Here is a 19,672-nt window from a genome sequence, read left to right as displayed (position 1 = left end):
TTGTTAAAAACAGAACTGGATAGGTGAAAGCATCTTCCCTTGCATACAGCTGCTATCTGAGGCTGCAGCGCAATTCTGCTGAGAGCCTGGTTTGCATATGCTGTGCTGTGATTATGAATATTTAAATACCTCCATCGAGTTGAATTGCAGGCTCATTTACATACATTGGCATACTGCTTAATATAATGCATACGGGGAACAGGGTGCACATTGCATTTTTAATTTTTCTTGAAGAGGAATTGATTTTATGAGTGCTGAAAAGCTTTTTTTTTTTTTTTTTTTTTTTTTTTTTTTTTCCCCGGGAAAATAGCTTGTTTGGAGAGGGGGGTGGATTTTAATTAACTGTTTGACAGGAAGAGCTGGCAAAACTAAAATGCTGACTGCAAGAATGTGTCCTTTGTTCCAGAGCTCGCTCTGCCGACGAGAACTCTTGGTAGGTGCCCAAATTAACACCGCAGCTTTCTTGCCCGCGCTTCTTTCGCTGCTCCCAGCACACGCAGCCATGGGTTAGGGAAGGGTTTGCACCTGACCCAACTGCTTCTGGCACATCCAATTTGCTGCGGAAAGGTTTCCAGCCCTGCCAGGGACGCGTGTACCACAAACCAGCCTCGTCCAGATGTTCCAAGAACTTCATGACTGGGAGCGCAGGAAAAAGGGAGCCAGGTTTTATTTTGGCCTCCGCACTGCAAAGCGACTCCTGCTGCCCCCAAACCCTCCACACCCCTGAGTTAAGCACACGATTTCTTTGGTGCTCCGATAGATCCGGCCTCTGCTCTGCTTTTCTGCTTAGAGCTGGAAATAGACTCTAAAATTTCCGTGTTTTTTTTCCAGGCCACTTTGTTGTGTTGGACGCAATCCAGTCCCGGCAAATCCAAGTACAAATCCCCTCGATTTCAGTGGTAGGGGGAGGAAGGGCAGGATTTTCTCCAGGTGGGAGACATCATTAAATAATTAGCAAATGATTATTCATTGCTTTTATATAATTAACTACAGGCCTGCACCCATAGCGTGCCTCCTGTCTCAAAGTGCCTCTGGCCCCCAGTCACTCACATGAGCAGTTTCACAACCACAGCTCTGATTTTAAGGCCACGGATGTCACCAGCACATTTTTTAGGCTTTAAGCAGACGTTACCCCAGCCAGCTCGGCTTTTAATAGCGGTCAAACAACCTCGTGCTGTGTAAATAAGGATTCCCAGCCCAGGCCTCTGTCCGGGCGTTATCTGGTTCCTGTTATCTGCAGCAGCCCCTTCGCCTTCCAGCCGTGCCCGGCCTGGGAAGCAAAGTCCGTGGGCGGGCATCCCGAAACCTCCTCCAGGTTCCATCCCAGGGCTGCAGGGCATGAGGAGCCATGAGCTGATTTTACACAGCTTGGGGATTTCATGGGAGGTTTCCTCTTGGAGTCACAAGAGACCCTTAACGAAGGCAATGGGTGACAAAACCACAACTGAAACAATCCCAGCGCGTCTGAAGGCTGGTGCTTGCAGAGGAGCCCGGCTCTGCTGGCTGGAGACGCTTTCTCCTCGCCTTTCACACCTCGCAGAGCATTTCCACTTGTCCTCTGCAAGGAAGTTTTCCTTATAACGGCATCAGGGGAGCAGAAAAAGGCACATTTCTGAGAATAAATCAGGAGCTGCTGAACAGCCTTAACCCCCGGCTGCTCCAGCAGGTTCCAGGGCTTTGCAGGGTTGGGTTTGGGGAGAAAACATCAGGGTTTGGTCCCTCGGAAATCTTCCCAGTGCAGCTCCTTCCCCTTCCCTTGCTTTCACCCCCCTCGCTCTGCATTTCCACGGGCAAGTTCCAAGCCATCTTCTCTCCCACTTTAAAGGGTAAATATTTTTTTACAGTTCCTGTGCTGTTACAAGGTGAAGAACATTTTCTGGGCATGAATTATTTATGAAGCCCTCCCAGGCACAGCAGCCAGCGTGCATATTCATCAGGCAGCCGGTACATTATTCATGAGAGGCTCGCTGAAATTGGGAGAGAACAATGATGTTGGTGATTGAGATGCCTGGGACTGGGCTTGAAAAAGGCGGCTGTGCCCTCAAACGCTGGGCAAAACGCAGCCAGAAAGTTCATCAAAATCACAAAAGGAATGGAAAGGGCTTTTTTTTTTTTTTGTGCTCTTTTATTGCCACCCATACGCATTACTATATATATATATTTAAATTTTTTTTTTTTTTTTTTTAAAGGAAGACTTCACACACAGAACTGCACCACACTTGAAGCGCAGCTCCAGCCCCCTGGCTGAACCTTCTGCTCCTGGATCTTCAGCGGTTTATTGCTTCCAACAGGTTTTTGGAGTGGCAATCAGCCCTAAACTCCCACCAAATTTAAGTGTTTTCACAGGAAGCCTCACTCTCGTTCCCTAACCCAGTTTGGGATCAGAGGCGGGTGCCGGGGTTTTGCTGAATGGGGCTGGTATTGAATAAATGGGCCCGGACACCTCCACACGGCGGTGGAAGGTGTCAGCGGGGAACTGGGACACCGGGAACTCCTGAGGCACTCGCGTGAGGCTCCCAAACGTCGCCGTGTCTCGTGGGACACGTTTTGGAGCAGCCTCCTTGGGTTGGGGCACCCCCAAATCACCCCAGGCCGTACCCATACAGGGTGACCCCCCCCCCCCACATCACACCGGGCTATACAGGGTTATACCCCCCCGAATCCCCCTGGCCCATACACAGTGACCCCCCCCAAAAAAAACCCTGGGCCATGCTGGGTGACCCCCCCCAAAAACAAATGGGCCATACAGCGTGACCCCCCCCCCAAAATCACCTCTGGCCCATACAGGGTGCCCCCCCCCCCCAATGACCCTGGGCCATGCTGGGTGACCCCCCCCAAACCAAATGGGCCACACAGGGTGCCCCCCCCCCAAAATTCCCCCCAGGCCATACAAGACCCCCCCAGACCAACTCTGCCCCCCCCCCCGGTTCCTTTTACCCCCGGGCTCTCTCCAGAGCCCCCCCCCCACCTCAGGTCCCCTCCCCCAACCTGAGCCCCCCCCCCCCAGGTCTGGTTGTAAATTGGGGGCGCGGCCCCTTTAAGAGCGCTCGGCCCCGCCCCCGCGCGCGGTGACGCCACAGCGGGCGTGGAGCGGCCGCTTCCTGCCCCCGCCCCTTCCCCCCCCCCCCCCCGCGCCCCCGCGGGCCGCAGTGACAGGCAGGCGGGAGCGCGCGCGGCGCGGGCACAGCGGGACCGGCACCGGGACCGGGCCGCCGCCGCCGCCGCCGCCATGAACGGCAAAGGCAAGGACCGGGCCGCGCCGCGACCCCCCCCCCGGCCCCACCCGGCGCCCCCCCTACCGGGGGCCGCGGCCCCTTTAAGGGCCTCGCCGCAGCGCGTGACCGCGCGGCCGGGCCGGGGCCGGGCGGACCAATGGGAGCGGGGCGGGCGGGGGGGCGGGCTCGCGGTTGCCATGGCGCCGAGCGGCTCGGCCGGGCCGTTAACCCTGTGTGTGCCGGGCGGTGGGGGGGGGGGGGGTGAAGCCCGGTGACGTAAGGGGCGGGGGGGGGGGCGTTAAGCGCTGGGGTGGGGGGGGGGAGCCCTCGGGTGACGTCACTGGATCTCCGCATGACGTCACGGGGGGCGAGTGAGGTAACGGGGGGGTCCCTGGGACGACCCCGCAGGACGGGGGGGGGGAAGCCTAAAGGGGGGGGGGGGCAGGGAGTGGGGACCCCCCCGGTGACGTCAGGGAACCCCCCCGGGTGACGTCATCGGGGATCCGCTTCGCAGGGAAGGGGGCAAGGGGGGGGCGTCGGGATGACGTCACGTGGGGGGGGGCACGGGGAAACCCCCCCGGGGTGATTTGGGGACCCGGGGGGCGGCGGGGGGGGCAGCTGAGGCCCCCCAAAAATAAAAGGGGCGGGGGGAGGGCTCCGTGTCCTGCCCCCCCCCCCCCCCCGCCCCCAGAGCCTGGGACCCCCCCGGGCAGCCCCGAGGACCCCCGGGGGGGGGATGCTGGGGGGGGGGGGGTCTCAGTGACCCTGGGGGGGGTCCCGGTGTCCCGGGGGGGGTCTCGGTGCCCCCCCGGTGCCGCTCTGCCGCGCGTTTCAGTTTTGGGGTGAATTCTCGCGTTTCTGACTCGGGTTAAATTCTGTTTTTTTTCCCCGCAGGGCAGTTCCCCCCCCAGCCCGCCTACCCCGTGCAGCCCCCCGCCAACCCCCCCGTGTACCCGCAGACCCTGCCGCTGCCCCAGCCGCCGCCCTACACGGACGCCCCGCCCGCGTACTCCGAGGTAGGTGGGGGAGATTCCTCCCAAAAAAGCAATCCCGGGCTAAATTATTATTATTATTAATTATTATTATTATCATTATTATTATTATTATTTTTAACCGGGGGGGCTGGTTTGCTGCTCCTACCCCTGGCCCCAACTCGAATTGAATCGAAGCCCCGGGCGTTGCTCGGAGCCTCCCTTGGAGCCCAGGGGATCCCCAGCCGAGAACCCGTCTGTGGAAACGTCCTGGGTGGGCTCCTGGGGGTGTGGGGACCTGGCCCCGAGCAGCAGCAGTGGGAAATTGCCCCCCCCCCGGGACTCCCACAGGTAATCCCCCGGGGCAGCGCTCCCCTGGCCGGGCGGGAGGGTGAAAGTCGAGCTCAGGGCTGGCTCTGAGTACGCAGTGGGTGTGGGGAGTCCTCCAGCTCTGAACCTGCCTGCGTGGCTTTTTTATTTTTTTTTTAATTATTATTTTATTTTTTTGCAGCTTTACCGGCCCAGCTTCGTGCCTCTGGGGGCCGCCACCGTCCCCACCATGTCCGCGGCGTACCCGGGCGCTTCGGTCTTCCTGCCCGTGGCCCAGTCCGTGGCCGTGGGTCCCATCGGCTCCTCCGTCCCCATGGCCTATTACCCCGTGGGCCCCGTGTACCCCCCCGGCTCCACGGTGCTGGTGGAAGGCGGCTTCGATGCTGGAGCCAGGTTTGGGGCCGGCGGCACGGCCAGCATCCCGGTGAGTACGGCCACAACCCGGCTGCTTCGGCTGTGGGGGCGCGCGGAGACGAGCCTGGGTTTGTGAGCAGAGCGAATTCATCGCGTTTTGGGGAGCCGAGGAGCCTCCTGCCTTCGTGCGGGGGGGTTTTGCTGTCCCCGAGCTCAGCTGAGAGCTGCCAACGGGTGGCTCCGGGGCTCCGTCTGCTCGCAGACCCCAGTCCAGCCCAGGGACCCCGCTATAAGGTGCCCCGGAGGGGGGCAAGGCAGCAGCTGAGTGACCTGCCTGCAGCTCAGCCTCACTCCCCGCTGCCCTGCAGCTCCTCAGACTCACAACCACGCCAGGGTTTTGCTCCTCTGCGCACACAAAAAGCCTCCTAACCCCTAAAACCCCTAAAAACCCTAACCCCTAAAAAGCAGAGGGAGGGCGTGGAAGCCCAGCGATTCCCCCCCTGGCCTCGATCCCTGCCTGGCAGCCACCAGCAGCAGGTGCCGGGTGCCCGCACCCCGCTGCAGATGGGTGCCAGGAGGAGCTGCGGCGCTCCTCCAGCCCCCTGCTCCTCTCTTTTTTTTGCAGCCCCCCCCTCCCGGGTGCCCCCCCAACGCCGCCCAGCTGGCCGTCATGCAGGGAGCCAACGTCTTGGTGACGCAGCGGAAGGGGAACTTCTTCCTGGGAGGCTCGGACGGCGGCTACACCATCTGGTGAAGAAGGAAAGGGGCCGGGGGGGGAGCGGGAAGGGGTGGGGGGGCTACGTTTGTGTAAGGGAAGACATCACATCCCGTCAGCACTTCTCACCATGTAACTGCTTTAGTCCATATTAACCCGAGGTTGCAGCGCAGACACAACGCCAGGGCTCCTCCTGGCCAGGACCCCCATGCTGAGCGGGGCCTCTGCTGATTTGGGGGGGGGAGAGGCGGGTTCCCCAAACCACGGCAGCCCTCAGCCTCTCCCTGGCGTTTCGCAGCGCTGCCGCTGAGCTTTACTGATCGGCTGCTTTGGGGAGGGCGAGGGGGGCGAGCTGGAGGCAGGGCGCGACCCCTTCCCCTCGCGATCCTTCTGAGCCAGCCCCGAAAACCTTGGGGTTTCCCCTCCAGAGAAGCCGAGGTGCTGTGTGGGGGGCGAGGCGACCTTCCCCCCCCCACGCCGGGGGCACCTCGGCGCTGCTTCCTGCCCGACCTCACTGCAGAGCGGATCCCTCGGGGCGCTCTGTGCTCACCGTCGCCCTTCGCTCCCCTCCAGGAAGGCGCAGCTGGCGTGTGTCATGGGGTTTCTTTTGTACACTCCAAGTAATCTTGGATTTCTTTGCACATTAGATCTAATCAAAGCCATGCTTTGGTGCCAGAAACACAATGCAACTCATGTTTGAACATTTCATTAATGCTAACTAGGCTTTTAGGACGACGCTTAATAAACCAACTCTTTTTTTCCTCTTTTTTTTTGAACTCAACCTGGTGTCCTGACACCAAAACTCCTTAAGGCTGTTGTTCAAACAGAGGCTGGTCACCATCTGCACAGGGGTGTGTAGCAACTGTCAATCAACACACAAATTAGCTTGGTTAATCGGTTGTTTTACGAATGCATACTTCAGAAATGACTTGGGTGTAATGAAGTCTTAGTAGGGTTAAGAAGAATATTTCAGGGATCCTCAGTGTTTTTTCTCTTTTTTTTTTTTGTTTTTGTTTTATGAAGAAAAATATCAGATTCAAATATATTTTATCTCGAGGTTTCAGTTTAATCTAAATCTGTGTCCTGTATATGTTGTGTTTAACCATCCAACTGACTGTTATGGAAGTTCAGCATTACGTATCTCTCTGTATACACTGTGGTGCACTTAACTTGTGGATTTTTTTATACTAAAAAAAAGTAGAATAAAGACTATTTTGAAAATTTGAATGAAGTGGCAGACTGGCTGTTCGACTTCCAATAAACCCCCGTGGCTCCTGCCCGTCCCACGCCTTAGGGTTTCTTCACTTGTTTCCTCTTTGCTGCTGTTTTGCAAACTTCCTCCTTCTGTGTTTGTGTTGTTTTTTTATTTTTTTTTGGGGGGGGGGTTGATTTAAAGGAGGAACTGCCCCTGCCAGCAGCCCCTCGTGACTTGGGTGATCGATTGGGCTGCTTTACAAGCGTTCTCCCCCTTAGCCTCGAAATGAGCCATGCCGATTACCCCAACCCTCAACCCAGAGCAGAATAACTTAATTGTTTTGGGAGATAAGGAAAAAAACAAACAAGAGCAATTCTTCAGGCATTTGTCACTGGGCTGTATTAGAAAGCACCAAAGGGAGGAGGACAGGCTGCGAGCAGCCGGAGCCGGGCTGCGCTCTGCCACGCCTGGCTTTATCTTAAAGGTTTGCTTAATAAATTAAGGGGAAAAAAAAAAAAGAAAAAAAAAAGCTTCTAGATCCCAGACTCTGAGAGTTTTAGGCCACATGGCATCAGACCTGAGTGCAAGAGAGGGGTGCGCGCTGGCCCCGGGGGGGGCTCAGATGAAATACTCCTCCTTCTCCTTGGAGGGGGCGTCCTCCATCTGCACCGACACCTCGGTCTCGGCCGCCGGCTGCTCGTAGGTGAGGTAGCTGCCTTTGTTTCTGTACAGGTAGATGATGATCACCACCAGGACCGTCAGCAGGGTGATGAACACCAGCGTGATGACAACTGCCGGGGGGGGGAAAGGCGGAGAGGAGCAGGGTTTAGCCCCGGGGGGGTCCGTACGGAGCTGCTGCCGCCCGGTCTCGGTGGGGTGGCCGTGGTGGGGAGCCCCTACCTGCGATGACGGCCGTGTTGGCGTCCTCATGCAGAGGGGGGGTGTGCGCCTTCTTCAGCCCTGGGGTTGTCAGCTCCTCTGCAGACACGGGGAGGGAGAGGGGAAAGTGAGCGAGGCCGTCCCTGAGCCGCGCTGGGCACGCAGCGGCCCCGGGCGAGGGCTCCTGGGGGGTTTGGGGGCACAAAAGGGGGTCCCGGGGTCTTACCTGCAGCTAGCGGGGGCTGAGCTCCTTCCATGGCATCGGCCCTGGCGCTGCCGGCTCCTTCCAGGCGAGGGTCTGGGCTCCTGCACGACTACCAAGAAAAGGAAGAAAAGCGGTGAGTGAGCGGGGCGGGGGCTGGCACAGCGCGGGGCTGCGAGGGGCTCGGTGCTGGGGCAGCACTGGTGGTGCCGGACAGCTGGGAAACCCTGCGGGGGCTTGGCTGGGGCAGGAATTGGTGCTGAGGGTTGGAGGGAGCTGTGCTGGGGCCGTGAATCCCAGCCCATGGGTGTGCGTTGAGGAAAGGGGCTGCAGGTTTGGCAATTTGCTCTCAGAAGTTTAAAGTTTTGCGGAGCCGAATTGCCTGTGCCTGTAAAGCCTTGCAAAACCTCGCGGCTCTGGCACCCGGAGCTGCTGCAGCCCAAACTCTGCCCCTGCAAAGCTCCCTCCTGAGCGTGCCGGGGGACGAGCAACAACCTTGGCAGCCCCCAAAATTAAGTGGTCGCTGCTGCTGCTGGCAGGCCCAGGGCAGCGGCTCCTGCGCTCGGGCACAAGTGACTCAGCGGCTCTGCGGAGAGACACCGCTAGATGTCAGGAGCAAATAAATCACCCCCCCCCCCCAAAAAAAAAAACACAAAAAAAGAAGCAAATTGAACCACAGGAGCGAGCCGAGCGCTGGCCGCGTGCCCAAAGTGGGAGCTGCTGGATGTGGCCCCCCCGGCACGATGGGGATGCCGGGAGGGTTGGAGACGCCAGGCGAGGCTCCGGCGGCCCCCGGGAGCTGCTCTCTGCTCGTCCTGCCGTGTGCCCGTGTGACTCAAAGCGCTGCCGGGCCGGGGCTTGTTCAGCCTGAGCGTGCACAGCAGCCCTGACAGCAGCAGGGTTTGCGCCCAGCCGCCAGCGGGGTGAATTTGGGAACCCAGCCCCCTGCCCGGCACCGTGCGGCGGTGCTCGCTCCGTGCCCGCTTGGTGGCCCGGGACCCCCGAGATGCCGGGACCCCCAGCTCCACAACTGTGCCCCAACCTCGACAACTTTGCCCCGGGCTCAGGCGAGCCCCGGCCGGGCTGGAGAGCTCAGAACCAGTTTCTCCAGTGCGATGCAGACCAGACGGCCCCGCTGGCAGCGCCGCTGCAATCCAGCCTTGCAAAAAAACCCGTCTGAGCCCAGCGATGTGGGACAAAGTTTCAAAGCCCAGCGCAGAGGCTTGCATGGCATTTAAAGCAGGAAATTTGCTTTAAAGCTCTGCCGACAGCGGTGTCTGGGCGGAGGGGCTGGGAACGAGCCCATCTCTGGGGCTCAACCTGCCTTGCCTGGGCACAACCTGCGAGCGCACAGCCTCGAAGGCCGTGGAGCAGCAGCAGCTTGGGCTGCTTTGGGGCGAGGGATGGATAAGATTTCCGTAAGAGCCTACTGCTGGGATTTCAAGGAAAGGAGGAAAAAACCGCTGCTGACTGCACAGGGAGCTGGGTGCTTTGAGGAGAGGGGTCCCTGTGAGGTGTTTAGCCAAAGCTGAAAAAGTGGGAAGAGACCCCGGCAGGAAAACAAACACCATCACTCAACCATTACAGCAAAGCCCACCCCGTGCCGCATCCCAGCAGGAGCCTGGCCACCCCACATCGCTCCCGTACCCCTCCCGTATCCCTCCCCACTGCACCGGCACCGCAGGATGGAGCCCCCGTGCTCGGCATGGGGGGGCCCAACAGGGCGGGGATCGCGGCACGGGGGGTACCTTGGGGGGGAGCAGGATGCAGCCACGAGCTGGTGTGGGGTCGGGGGCACGCAGGGAGCTGTGCTGCAGCCAGGCTGACCCAGCTCCCGCAGCGCACCGGATCCCTACAGAGCTCCATGGGCTTTTAAAGCGGGACTTGGGGAAAAAAAAAAAAAAAAAAAAAGCTACCAAAAAACCCAACCCGAATCTTCCTCATTCTTGCGTGCTGGCCAAATCCTCCACGTTGCTCAAGAGCGGTTCCCACAGCGGAGCCCTCCCCGTCCCGCAGCTCCCAAAAAGCTCGGGAGCAGGCGGGTGCAGGGGATGCTCGGCGGCACCTTCGCAGCCCCCAGACCCCAAACCCAGAGGCTGGGGGAAGCGCACCCGCCGGGTGACCCCGATCCCTGCCCCGTCTCACCGCGCTACATCCTGGGAACGGCGCCTCGTGCTCTCCCAGCGCCCTGCTGGGCTTCTGCTCGGGTTTCTGCTGATTGAAGCTCAGTTTCAGCTTCTCCCGCCTCTCGCCGCGGTGGGCTGAGGCCGTTCCGCTTCCCGTTTGCTCCCCAGCTGAAATCCCGCGGCCGCACACCCACCGAGGCGGCGATGCTTTGGCACGGCAGCCGGGCCCCCTTGCAGTGGGGCCGAGCCGATTTCACCACCCAGCAGCCCCACGGGAGAGCCACCGATGCAGGACCTCGTGCCTCGTCGAGTGCCCATTTGCGTTGCAAACCCACGCGTGCAGAAACACCCCTGGGACCCCAAATCTCCCCACGTTTCCCCGTACCTGTGCCCGCTGCGCCGCGGCGAGGGGCTGCCGGCACCATGTGCGCTCGCCGCTGCCTGTGCAGCCTCGCAGGGCGCAGCCCAGGCGTTTCCCCTTCCTGCCTCACCTTTCCAGTTCCACTGCCCCGATGATAAAGGCTGCAAATCCTCCCTGCTTAACCCCTTGCTGCCGAGGGAGCGGGGATCCCGCAGCAGCCCCGTGGCCACCCGAGCGCTTTGGGTGCGCCCCAGAGCGGCCACGCATCGCACGGGGCTCGGCCAGAGGGGTCCGCTTCAATTTGTGGGATTTCAGAGCTAATTGGGGCTCTTTTTCTGCATGGCAGAAGGTTTGGGGGAGAGGAGCAGCCAGCCTGGCGTGAAGCAACCAGCCCGACGCCTTCCTTGTGAGTCACCCCAAAACCGCAGCGGCAGCCCGGCGGTGCCGGGGCAGAAGGGGGAAACAAATCCCACCTGGATCCGGCCCTAAACCCGCGGGCAGGGAGCCCCCACGTGAGCCGGAGACGATGCCTGGGCATCCCCAGGCTCTGCTTTTTGGCAATTTTGGGTGGGCTGCCCCAGCTGTGCCGCATTGCAGCCCCCCCCCGAGCTGCCTCTGAGGATGGAGACGAGATGCCCGGCGCTGACATTCGGCCCTCGGTCGCCTTTCCAGAAAATTCCACCTCTTCTTGCTGCGTTTTCAGGCACCGGTGTCTGCCCTCTGCCTTTATTTCAGACGTGACGGGGGGGTTGTAAAGCGCGTTTCGGTTAAACAAAGTTATCTGCAGGCAGCCCCATAAAAGCTCCTTCCCCTCCCTCCTGCCCGCAGGCGCTGGGCTCACAGGGCCGTGAGGTTTTCGCTGGGGTCCTGGGGGGGGTCCTGGCTCGGGTCCTGCTCCAGCGCCCCGGGTGTCCCCTGCTCCTGGGGACACAGAGAGCGGGGTGACGCCGGGCTGGAGACCTCGTGCTTCGGGCGGTGGGGATGAAGCAGAGCCCTCGCTGCACCCACCTCAGGCTGGGGGCCGGGGGGGGCGGCGCTGTCCTGGATGCAGCCTCTTGATCCCTCCTCGGGGGTCAGCTCCAGCCCCATCTGCAGCCGGATGAGCAACGCACCGGGCTGGGACTCACCCCCATGCACCCCCCTCCACGCCCCCAGCCCCAAATCCCTGCGATGGGGCTGGAACCGCTGGGAGCAGCCCCCAGCATGGCGTCCTGGCCCCCCCTGCCCCCTCGGGACACCAGCTCATGGCACGTCCCCCCCCTCGCTGCTCTCACCTGCGTTTTGGCCACCTTTGGCGACACGTCCACCACCTCCACGCTCTCCTCCGAGTCGCTGTGCTCCGCCTCGGCCCCAGCCAGCTGGCACCCTCCTGCCTCTGCCGTGGGCCCGGTGGCACCGTGGGTGCTGGCTGGGGACGGCGGGTCCCCCCCCGAGCTGTCCCCGGTGCTCTCAGGACGTGCGTGACCCTCGCTGTCGGCGCCGTCCGGCTCCTCTGTGGCACTTTTTGGCCCCTCTGGCGCGGTGCCGGTGGCCGTGGCAATCGCCTCGGATAAAATCAGTGAGGCCAGGGAGGCGGCGATGCCCTCGGCTCCTGCCTGCACCCCCCCGTCAGCCCCTGAAGCCTCCGGACCAGCAGACACGGGGCTCTCAGCCTGGATTTTGGGGAGCCCAGGGGCCCCAGTGCCCTTGGACACCCCCGTTTCAGGGGACGGAGCTTCGGGGCTGAGGGCGGGCTCCTGGGACTCCTCGCTGGACACCGATGCGGTTTCTGACGCAGACCCCATGCTCGCGGGGGAGGCTGGGGGAGGACCAGGGACGGGAGCACCCAGCTCGGCAGCGCCCATCTCGGCAGGGCCGTTGGAGATGCTTTCGGCGGTGTCGCTGCTGTCCTCGGGGGATGCTGCGGCCGCCTCCGCTTCCAGCACGGGCTCCCAGTCCGGGCGCGGGGCTGGCGAGCTGAGTGGCTCTCCCGGTGCCTTCCCTGGGCATGGGTACATGGCTGGGGGGCTCACGGGTGAGGAGATGACCAGGGAGCGCCGGTTGCTGCACGGAGGGAGGGCAGAGGGGATTTTAAGTCCCTGTGAGCCCCCGAACGCAGCCTGGTCCCCCTTGGGTGCGTGCAGCAGCACCGCAGCGCCCTGCACCGGGAGGGGCTCGTCCATCCCCAGGGACCCCGGGCAGAGCCTGGGGGGTGCAGCACCCATCTGCTCCCGTGGGGAGGGGGCGGTTCAGCCGCGTGAGCCTCCCCCGGTACCTGGAGACGCCTTTGATGATGAAGACTTTGCTGGAGTGCTGCTTGTCCAGTTTGCCCATCACCTCGTAGAGGTCGCGGTTGAGCTGCACGGGCGGGAGAGAAAACTCAGAGCCCCCCTGGGAACCCCGCGTGGGCTCGGAGCCCGCAGCCATGCCCCCGGGCAAATCTCAGTTAAAAAGCGGCTGGTTTGGGACCGGAAAGCAGCCGAGGAAGTCACGTCTCCCATCCTTCCTCTCCCCGGCTCTCGAGGCAGCAGTCAGGAAAAACTTTTACCCCAGTGCAACTTCCCAGGGCTGACATCAACGCGAAGCAAGCAGCCCCCCCACCCCCCCACACCCTCCCTCTATTTATCCACCACCGAATCAATTGATAAAAAAGCTTTTTTTTTCCTAGCCCCAGGACTGCTCTCAGGTGAGGCTGGGGGAGAGGCACCAGCACTCGTCACCCCCCAACACCGACACCAGCGAGCAGCGCGACGCCAGCAGAAGGGGGGAGGAATCTGGGGGGGCCTCACCTTGCTCATCTCCTTGTAGAAGATGTCCCGGAGGTTGGAGATGTTCTGGAAGATGGTCACGTAGCAGGCAATGCGGCTGCGGGACACAAACCGGGGTGGAGGCGGAGGGAGGAGGGCGGTGGGGAGGGGGTGCGGAGCCCCCCCAGCCACGAGCACCCATCCTCAGGGGGGGGGACCAGAGGGACCTGGGTGCCTGTCCCGGGCTGTCCCCGCGGTGGGGGCAGTGCTGCCATCTCCCGGCTGTGACAGCCCCACGTCCCCAAACCACTGCACCGCCGGCAGCACCCATGGGGGCTCGGGGGAGACCCCCCCCGGTTCTCCCCAGCAGTGGACAAACTGCTGCTGGTTATCGGCCAAGGTCTGGGGAGCTGCCACACGGGAATTTGCAAGGCTCTCGCTCCCACCACGCCATGCCCAGGGGTCTGCTTGGGTTTTGGGGTGGGGGCTTCATTTCCTGCCCTGTCCCGTCCCCCCCCCAAGAAGGTGAATTTGGGCAGAGCAGAGCAGGCTCATCCCTGCTGATACCTGCTGTAGAGGACGGGCAGCTCCTCCCGCAGCTCCCTGTTCAGGTCCTCGAACACCGCCTGGGCTTTGTTGAACTCCTCCTCAGCCTGCGGGGAGGCGAGGAGGGGGCCGTGGGGGTCCCAGCGCGATGCACGACCCCCCCGCCCCCCCCGGGCAGGGCTCCAACCTTGGCGATTTTGGCCTCGTCCTTCTTCTTGGCGTTCTGCAGGGCTTCGAGGTGGTGCCGGGCGCTGTCGTAGTCCACCAGCTTGCGGCCCCGCTTGGCGATGCGCTCCTGAGGGGTTGTGGAGGGGGGGGACACTGGGGGCTCAGCCACCACCCGCTGTGTGCCGCGCCGTGCCACCCCCCCGGGGGGTACCTTAATGTCCCCGAACTGTGCCAGGTAGTTCTCCATCAGCCGCAGCGCCTGGTCGGCCAGCTTCGCCTCGTAGTCGTCCCACAGGAGGTCATTGCTCTGCAGGGACGAAAAGGGGACGGGGATGGGTGGGGGCAGAGCCCCTGGTCCCCCCCCCCCGCCGGCTGGACGTGCCGGGCTGGCTCCCCTGGGAGCTGGCTCTGCGCCCCCCGACCCGCGGGGGCTGTCCCTGGGGGGGGGCTCACATCTGCTATGGCTTTCAGCTCCGCGTGGCCGTCCCAGTCGGCGCTGTAAATCTCCTGCAGGGTTTCGGCCACTTTCCGGGAGCTTTCGTGCATCACTGCAGTGGGGTTGCAAAAATTCAGAGCGTGGAAAGGCAGCGGGGCTCGGGCCCCCCCCCGATTCCACTGAGCTGCATTTCCTGGGGTTGGGGGGTGCGGGCGGGGGGCTTGCACCCTACCTTTCACCGCGCTGACAAAAGCCTTGAGGTCTTTGTAGAGTTTGTTGCCTTCATTCTGCAAATCAAATGCATTGGGGGGGGGGGGGGAACAGAACCTCAGCACCCCATGGGCAGGGGCGGTGGGGGCCAAAAGCCCACTGGGGACAAGTTCAAGAGGCTGTGGGCACGGGGACAGCACGGGGTGGCCCTGTCCCCCATCCCCCCCAAGGTCCCCTCCGCTCCCCGGTGCAACCTGCTGCAGCTGGAAGTTGTAGGCGCTTTGCTCGAACTGCTCGTCCTTGGTCTCGACGGTTTTGCCCAATTTCTGCAAAACCTGCGATGGGGAGAGGGGGACGCGTTGGCACGGAGCGTGGCTGAGCTCTGCCGGCCGGGGGGGCCCCTCCTGAGGACCTGACGGCCCCAGCTTGGAGCCCACCTGGGCTGGGGGTTTGCCTTAGGGCTGCAAAACCTCTGCACAAAACAACGTGGTGGTTTTTATTTTGGGGGGAAAAGAGTGGCTTTTGGGGAGCCCGGCCAACGCAGCGCCCTCACCACCCTCATTTATGACACCCGACAGGTCTGCGCTCCCCAAAACATCCCTGCAGGTGGATCCAGGCGCAGGCAAAGCCCCCGGGCGCTGCCCCACTGGGAACCGGTGACGCTGCTGCGAGGAGGAGGAGGAGCCGTGGATGAAGGCCACCCTCAGCTTCCCCATCCCCGCAGCGCAGTGCGAGGGGAGGCCAGGAAGAGGCTGGTCCCTGGAAGCGACCGGGGCCTGGCCCGGGCTGATACGGCTGCGGAAGGGCTGAATTTAGCCCTGACCCCCCGCCAGGAACCGCAGAGCTGCTCCTTGCTTTTTTTGGGGGGAAAAACAAAAAACACAATAGAAGGGATGGTCTCGAAAGAGCATCAAATCGCCCCGTTTTGACCTGCTTCCGCAGCCCTTCCCCCTGCTTCCTGCCACTATTGCAGCGCTGGGGGGGCCACCCTGGTGCCAGGTCCCTGCTGTCACCGGCGCTGCCAAGCACAGGGGGACACGGCCCCAGCACAAGGGACCCCGCTGCCACCTGTGCCCACCGCCTGGCAGCCTGCACAGGAAGATGTTGTTTTTTTTTTGGAATAAAACTGCTTTTGGAGGCTACCAAATCACCCTGAGGGGCTTTGGAGAAAAGTTTGCACACCCGGAGCCTTGCAGCAAGGGTGAAGTCTGCCCAGGGATGCGTGCGAGCGCGCAGAGGTGCCCCAAATAACGCCCCAAGAGCACCCATGGGTGCTGTGCCGTGCTCAGCAGGAGCAGCCCCTCGGTGCCACCCTTACCCTCACCCTGGGAGAAGCTCAATGGGAAGATGAAATAAGGGATGGGGGGGTGGGGGGGGGGCTGGGCCGTACCTTCTCCTGTGCCCGGCTGAAGCGCTTCTGGACCTGCTTGGCGAAGAGCCCGGCTCCCCCGCTCTTGCCCTCTGCCATGGCTGCAGCTTTGCCGCGCGGTTTCTGCTTTCGGCATCAACTTGTGGTCGAGTGTTTGCTGCGGAAGTTCGAAACGAGGCATCCGCCGAGCACCCGGGCACCCCCCGCTGCGAGCCACCCCGAAAAAAACACGAAAAATGAGGGTGGGACGAAGCAGGGGGCACGGGCACAGCTGAGCCACGGCAACCCCGGCACGAGTTTCTGTTTGGGGTTTTAATTTTGCTTTTGGAGTCAGTTCTGCAATTCTCTTGATTTTTTTTTTTTTTTTTTCCCCACCCCAAGCCAGGCTGGGGCGTGACGCCGTGAGCCTGGTGCTAACAGCACGTAAATGGGCTTTGGCCCTGCAGCCCTAGGCGAGGCGAAGGCAGACACCGCATCCGTCCCCTCTCAGTGCAAAAAAGTTTTGGAAGACAAAAAGCTTGGGGCCGGGGAGAAATCCTGGCCCTGTCCCCCCACAGCATCGCTGCTCCAGAGTGGCTCAGGGTTTTTCCCTTTGGCCCAGGGGCGTTCCAGCTGCCCGGGGCTGGTTGCTTCTTCCCTGCGGATCTCTTCTGAGCCTCTGTGCAAGGCAGGAGAGGGACCTGGCCAAAGGGATGCTCCCAAAGACGGGAGGGTGAAGGACGCGGTGTGTTTGGGAAAAATGCGGGAGGAGTGGGGCAAAGCACCCTCAGCCTTGAAGGACAGAGACAACAGCCAGAACTCTTGATGAAGAACAGAATTTATTGACACCAGCTCCAAGAGTTAAACACCTCCGACTGAAACGCTCCTCGTCCATCACCTGGGCTGGGGTTCGGGTCCTCCTCCCGCGGCCGCTCAGTTCTGGGCGATCACCTGGGAGGAGAAGCACCACGGGGCTGGGGTCACCGCCACAAAACCCCCCAAAATCTACTTCTTCTCCCAGTGCCTCGCTAGCATCGCCCCAGAGGGTGCAGAAAAGGCAGTGTGACGTGCGACAAATTTGAGAATTTGCTCTTACATTGGATATCCAGGTCCTGTAGGCAGAGACGCGTGTGAAGACCGTGGGCTTGCCCTTGTAGTTGCAGCCCAAGCTGGAGACGAAGCTGGTGACGCCGTGGACCTGGTACTCCCCGTTCACGGCGCAGTGCAGGGGGCCGCCCGAATCACCCTGCCAGACCGAGGAACCGTCAGAGAGGGGGTGCTGGTGGGGTGCCGGGTGGGAGAACCGGGTGCTGGGGCCCTACCTGGCAGCCGGAGCGCACGCCGTCCCCGCCAGCGCAGACCATGGTGCTCTTGACGGTGGAGCCCCAGTAGGATGCGGTGGAGCAGATCTGGTAGCTCACGACGGGCAGGTAGGCCTGCTGCAGCACGCTCGACAGCTGCCCGTTAGCTGCAAGGCAGTGAATGAGCACCTCTTATCCCACAAAATGCCCCCAAATTTTTGCACAACTGCATCCAGCCCCAGGGAGCCCCATACCTGGAGCATAACCCCAGGTTCTGCGCCCTGGGACCTCAACTGACTTCAAAAAAAAAGGTTACCCCCCCTCTTTTTGCATTTTTTTTTTTTTTTTGTGGGATTTGGGGGCAGATGTGCCCCTGGGCATCCCATCCCATGGTGGTGGCACTCACTGCGGGTGAGTCCCCAGCCGGTGATGTAGCAGGGGTAGTTGTTGGCCAGGATGGCTCCCTCCTGGGGCAGCACCGCCAGCTGCACGTAGCTGTTCAGGGTGGCAGAGCTGGACAGGCGGAGCAGGGCGATGTCGTAGCTGCGGAGAAGATGCAAATTGCACTGCAGAGACCCCCCAGGATAGGGAAACGAGGGGTGCACGGGGGAAAAAAAACATTTCCATCTGTGCTGCCTCCCCCCCAGCAAATCCCTCCCCGGGTGCGTTACCCTGCAGCGACGTTGTTGCTGTTCCAGTAGGGGTGGATGATGATCTTGCTGACGCTGAAGACCTGCTCGGTGCCCTCGCTCTGGTAGATGTTGTGGTCACCAGCAACCACGCGATAGGTCTTGTCACTGCCAGGAAGGGAAGGCAGCACAGGGTTGGGTTCCAAATTATTATTATTTGGAGAATTAACACAATGAGAATCACCAACACAAGGAGGTTTCCCCAGGGACAGCCCTCCTTAACAGAAAGGTCAGCAAAGACACCCAAGAACTGCTGCTCTTTGAGTGGGGTCAACCTACGCTTCCCCTCGGCAAGGTTTTTGGTGGAAAATGGCAGTTTTTAGAGGTGTTCGGGCCCCCGTGCCCGCTCACCTGTCCACGCAGTGAGCTGCTGTCATCACCCAGTTCCTCTGGATCAGGGACCCTCCGCAGGTGTGGTGCCAGCCGCCGCTGTAGTAATACTGCAGGGAGATCTGGGGGGGGGACATGGTGTGGGGTGAGGCGTGGGGGTCTCCCCAAGCGGCCACGAGGGGACCGGGACCCCCGACTGCTCCCCACGAGGACCCACCTGCGAGGGCCAGGCGTGCGAGCGCGCTTCGCTCCCTCCGACCACCCGCTCCGACCCATCCGGCACCGGCTCGGCGCGGCATCCTGCGGGCAAAGGGGTGGTGTTGGCAGCAGCCCCCCGGTTCCGAGAGCAAGTGGGGGTTAATTGTAATGAGGGATCGTCAGCCGCTAACGAGCCCAAGGGGCCCGGGAGCTGGGACTTACCGCAGAGGGCGAGGGTGGCGAGGAGCAGGAGCTGCAGCATCGTGGTGATCACCTCGGAGCTGGACCCGTTGTGTGACCAAACCCTTGCCCAGAGCTGGTTTTATAGGGGATAGAGAAGGAGGGACGGGAAGGAAAGCAGGTGGCTCGGCCCTATCGAGCAGCCTTTGTCCTTTTTCCGAAAGATACGGGGCCACGAAGGTCAGACTGGAGCTCTAGAGGTGCCAGGGACAAAAAAACAACCTCTAGGCAAGTTACTAATTATAAACGTGGGTTTTGTCCCAATTTACACAACCGAGGCAGGATGCGTTCACCTGGCTCCTGCCAGCAGCAGCTTGGCACAGCTGCCCTGCCACACTTCTCCAGCAGCTTTCCAAGGCATCAGCAAAGCGGGATGCAGAGCCCTGACCCCAAGCCTCCACCGACTTTGTACGGGCGTCAGAAATCCACGGGGAGACAAGGACGGGCTCTCACCTTCTGCTCTCTAAAGCCCACGTTCATCCCAGTCCTGAGCCCTGTGGGTGCCCAACCCAAAGCTCTTGCATCAGATTTCTCTGGGGGGTGTCTCTGATTGTTTTACCCAGCACAACAGCAGCACTTGCAACACCCCAGGGTGGGAAAATGGAGACAAATGCCATGCAAGACCTTCACCCCCTACAAGAAAAAATAAAAATAATAAAAAAAAAATGCCACTGAGCACAGCCAGCAATGGGGCTGGAACCAGACAACTACACGGGACAGTTTGAGGTTAAATGAAATGTCAGCATGGCTTCAGGGCGTAGTAAAAATCTGAATTCTGGCAAATAAAGAAAACAAACAAACAAACAAACAACCCCCCATGTACATATTTATTTATTCCCTTTAAAAAGGAGACTGTTCTGGGGCATGTTGGCAATCGCACGCTGCTCTTCGGGCATCCTCCATCTGATGAAACCAGCAGTGCTGGGGTTTTCCTCCACAAATGGAGCAGGTGATGGAAAACAGCATTGGAGATAGCAGCCAACACCTGTCCCAGGTTTGACAGTTTTGAAGGGGAAAAGAATAAAAAAAGAAAAAGGAAAGAAAAAAATGCACCTGCTCTTATCTCTACAGGATAAAAAAAGAAAAAAGATTTTGTTCGGAAAATTGTTTCTGAATAATCACTTACTATTTT

At 60.9% G+C, this 19,672-nt stretch overlaps 4 protein-coding genes across 8 annotated transcripts; 1 reads left to right on the top strand and 3 right to left on the bottom strand.

The window, feature by feature from the left end:
- Positions 1–3,121: 3,121 nt before the first annotated feature.
- On the top strand, positions 3,122–6,812 carry DAZAP2 (DAZ associated protein 2). The gene is made up of 4 exons (XM_038171593.2): positions 3,122–3,242; positions 4,110–4,231; positions 4,698–4,940; positions 5,496–6,812. Exons 1-4 carry the CDS (start codon positions 3,230–3,232, stop codon positions 5,622–5,624), a joined length of 507 nt encoding a protein of 168 aa, XP_038027521.1. The 5' UTR covers positions 3,122–3,229; the 3' UTR covers positions 5,625–6,812.
- A 98-nt stretch (positions 6,813–6,910) lies between these two features.
- SMAGP (small cell adhesion glycoprotein) lies at positions 6,911–10,734 on the bottom strand. Of its 4 annotated transcripts, none has more exons than XM_072031860.1 (4): positions 10,479–10,734; positions 7,886–7,973; positions 7,681–7,758; positions 6,911–7,571 (listed from the first exon to the last, which is right to left on the bottom strand). In XM_072031860.1, the coding sequence occupies exons 2-4, from the start codon at positions 7,914–7,916 to the stop codon at positions 7,399–7,401; spliced, it is 282 nt and encodes a 93-aa protein (XP_071887961.1). In that variant the 5' UTR covers positions 7,917–7,973; positions 10,479–10,734; the 3' UTR covers positions 6,911–7,398. The 4 variants fall into 4 exon arrangements, with proteins under 4 accessions (XP_071887961.1, XP_071887958.1, XP_071887959.1 ...); XM_072031857.1 differs by having other exon boundaries at positions 10,373–10,729; XM_072031858.1 differs by lacking the exon at positions 10,479–10,734 and adding an exon at positions 10,007–10,263.
- Positions 10,735–11,040: 306 nt separating this feature from the next.
- On the bottom strand, positions 11,041–16,125 carry BIN2 (bridging integrator 2). Of its 2 annotated transcripts, none has more exons than XM_038171590.2 (12): positions 15,825–16,125; positions 14,689–14,769; positions 14,457–14,511; positions 14,242–14,336; positions 14,000–14,095; positions 13,808–13,915; positions 13,642–13,727; positions 13,117–13,192; positions 12,603–12,685; positions 11,623–12,391; positions 11,357–11,437; positions 11,041–11,269 (listed from the first exon to the last, which is right to left on the bottom strand). In XM_038171590.2, the coding sequence occupies exons 1-12, from the start codon at positions 15,900–15,902 to the stop codon at positions 11,186–11,188; spliced, it is 1,692 nt and encodes a 563-aa protein (XP_038027518.1). In that variant the 5' UTR covers positions 15,903–16,125; the 3' UTR covers positions 11,041–11,185. The 2 variants fall into 2 exon arrangements, with proteins under 2 accessions (XP_038027518.1, XP_038027519.1); XM_038171591.2 differs by having other exon boundaries at positions 11,041–11,263.
- Positions 16,126–16,602: 477 nt separating this feature from the next.
- On the bottom strand, positions 16,603–18,589 carry CELA1 (chymotrypsin like elastase 1). Its single transcript, XM_072031856.1, has 8 exons — positions 18,523–18,589; positions 18,320–18,402; positions 18,124–18,224; positions 17,755–17,880; positions 17,490–17,626; positions 17,105–17,250; positions 16,879–17,028; positions 16,603–16,733 (listed from the first exon to the last, which is right to left on the bottom strand). The coding sequence occupies exons 1-8, from the start codon at positions 18,560–18,562 to the stop codon at positions 16,716–16,718; spliced, it is 801 nt and encodes a 266-aa protein (XP_071887957.1). The 5' UTR covers positions 18,563–18,589; the 3' UTR covers positions 16,603–16,715.
- Positions 18,590–19,672: the final 1,083 nt, after the last annotated feature.

Source organism: Anas platyrhynchos, chromosome 34 (assembly GCF_047663525.1).
Source record: "Anas platyrhynchos isolate ZD024472 breed Pekin duck chromosome 34, IASCAAS_PekinDuck_T2T, whole genome shotgun sequence".
Lineage (NCBI taxonomy): Eukaryota > Metazoa > Chordata > Aves > Anseriformes > Anatidae > Anas > Anas platyrhynchos.
The sequence above is the reverse complement of the archived record's forward strand: the minus strand, read 5'-3'. Positions and strand labels throughout refer to the sequence as shown.

Bases quoted from the DNA above. Each gene is read 5' to 3' on its own strand.
- DAZAP2 (XM_038171593.2), top strand. The intron at 4,232-4,697 runs GTAGGTGGGGGA...ATTTTTTTGCAG, and splicing joins CCCCGCCCGCGTACTCCGAG to CTTTACCGGCCCAGCTTCGT. The intron at 4,941-5,495 runs GTGAGTACGGCC...TTTTTTTTGCAG, and splicing joins GCGGCACGGCCAGCATCCCG to CCCCCCCCTCCCGGGTGCCC.
- CELA1 (XM_072031856.1), bottom strand. From the start codon at position 18,562: ATGCTGCAGCTCCTGCTCCTCGCCACCCTCGCCCTCTGCG. The intron at 17,627-17,754 runs GTAACGCACCCG...TCTTCTCCGCAG, and splicing joins AGCAACAACGTCGCTGCAGG to CTACGACATCGCCCTGCTCC. The intron at 17,029-17,104 runs GTAGGGCCCCAG...TCGGTCTGGCAG, and splicing joins GCGTGCGCTCCGGCTGCCAG to GGTGATTCGGGCGGCCCCCT.
- SMAGP (XM_072031860.1), bottom strand. From the start codon at position 7,916: ATGGAAGGAGCTCAGCCCCCGCTAGCTGCAG. The intron at 7,759-7,885 runs GTAAGACCCCGG...CCGTGTCTGCAG, and splicing joins TCAGCCCCCGCTAGCTGCAG to AGGAGCTGACAACCCCAGGG. The intron at 7,572-7,680 runs GTAGGGGCTCCC...CCCCCCCGGCAG, and splicing joins CAACACGGCCGTCATCGCAG to TTGTCATCACGCTGGTGTTC.
- BIN2 (XM_038171590.2), bottom strand. From the start codon at position 15,902: ATGGCAGAGGGCAAGAGCGGGGGAGCCGGGCTCTTCGCCAAGCAGGTC. The intron at 13,728-13,807 runs GTTGGAGCCCTG...GCCTCCCCGCAG, and splicing joins ACGAGGCCAAAATCGCCAAG to GCTGAGGAGGAGTTCAACAA. The intron at 12,686-13,116 runs GTGAGGCCCCCC...CCGCCCGTGCAG, and splicing joins TCTACAAGGAGATGAGCAAG to CTCAACCGCGACCTCTACGA.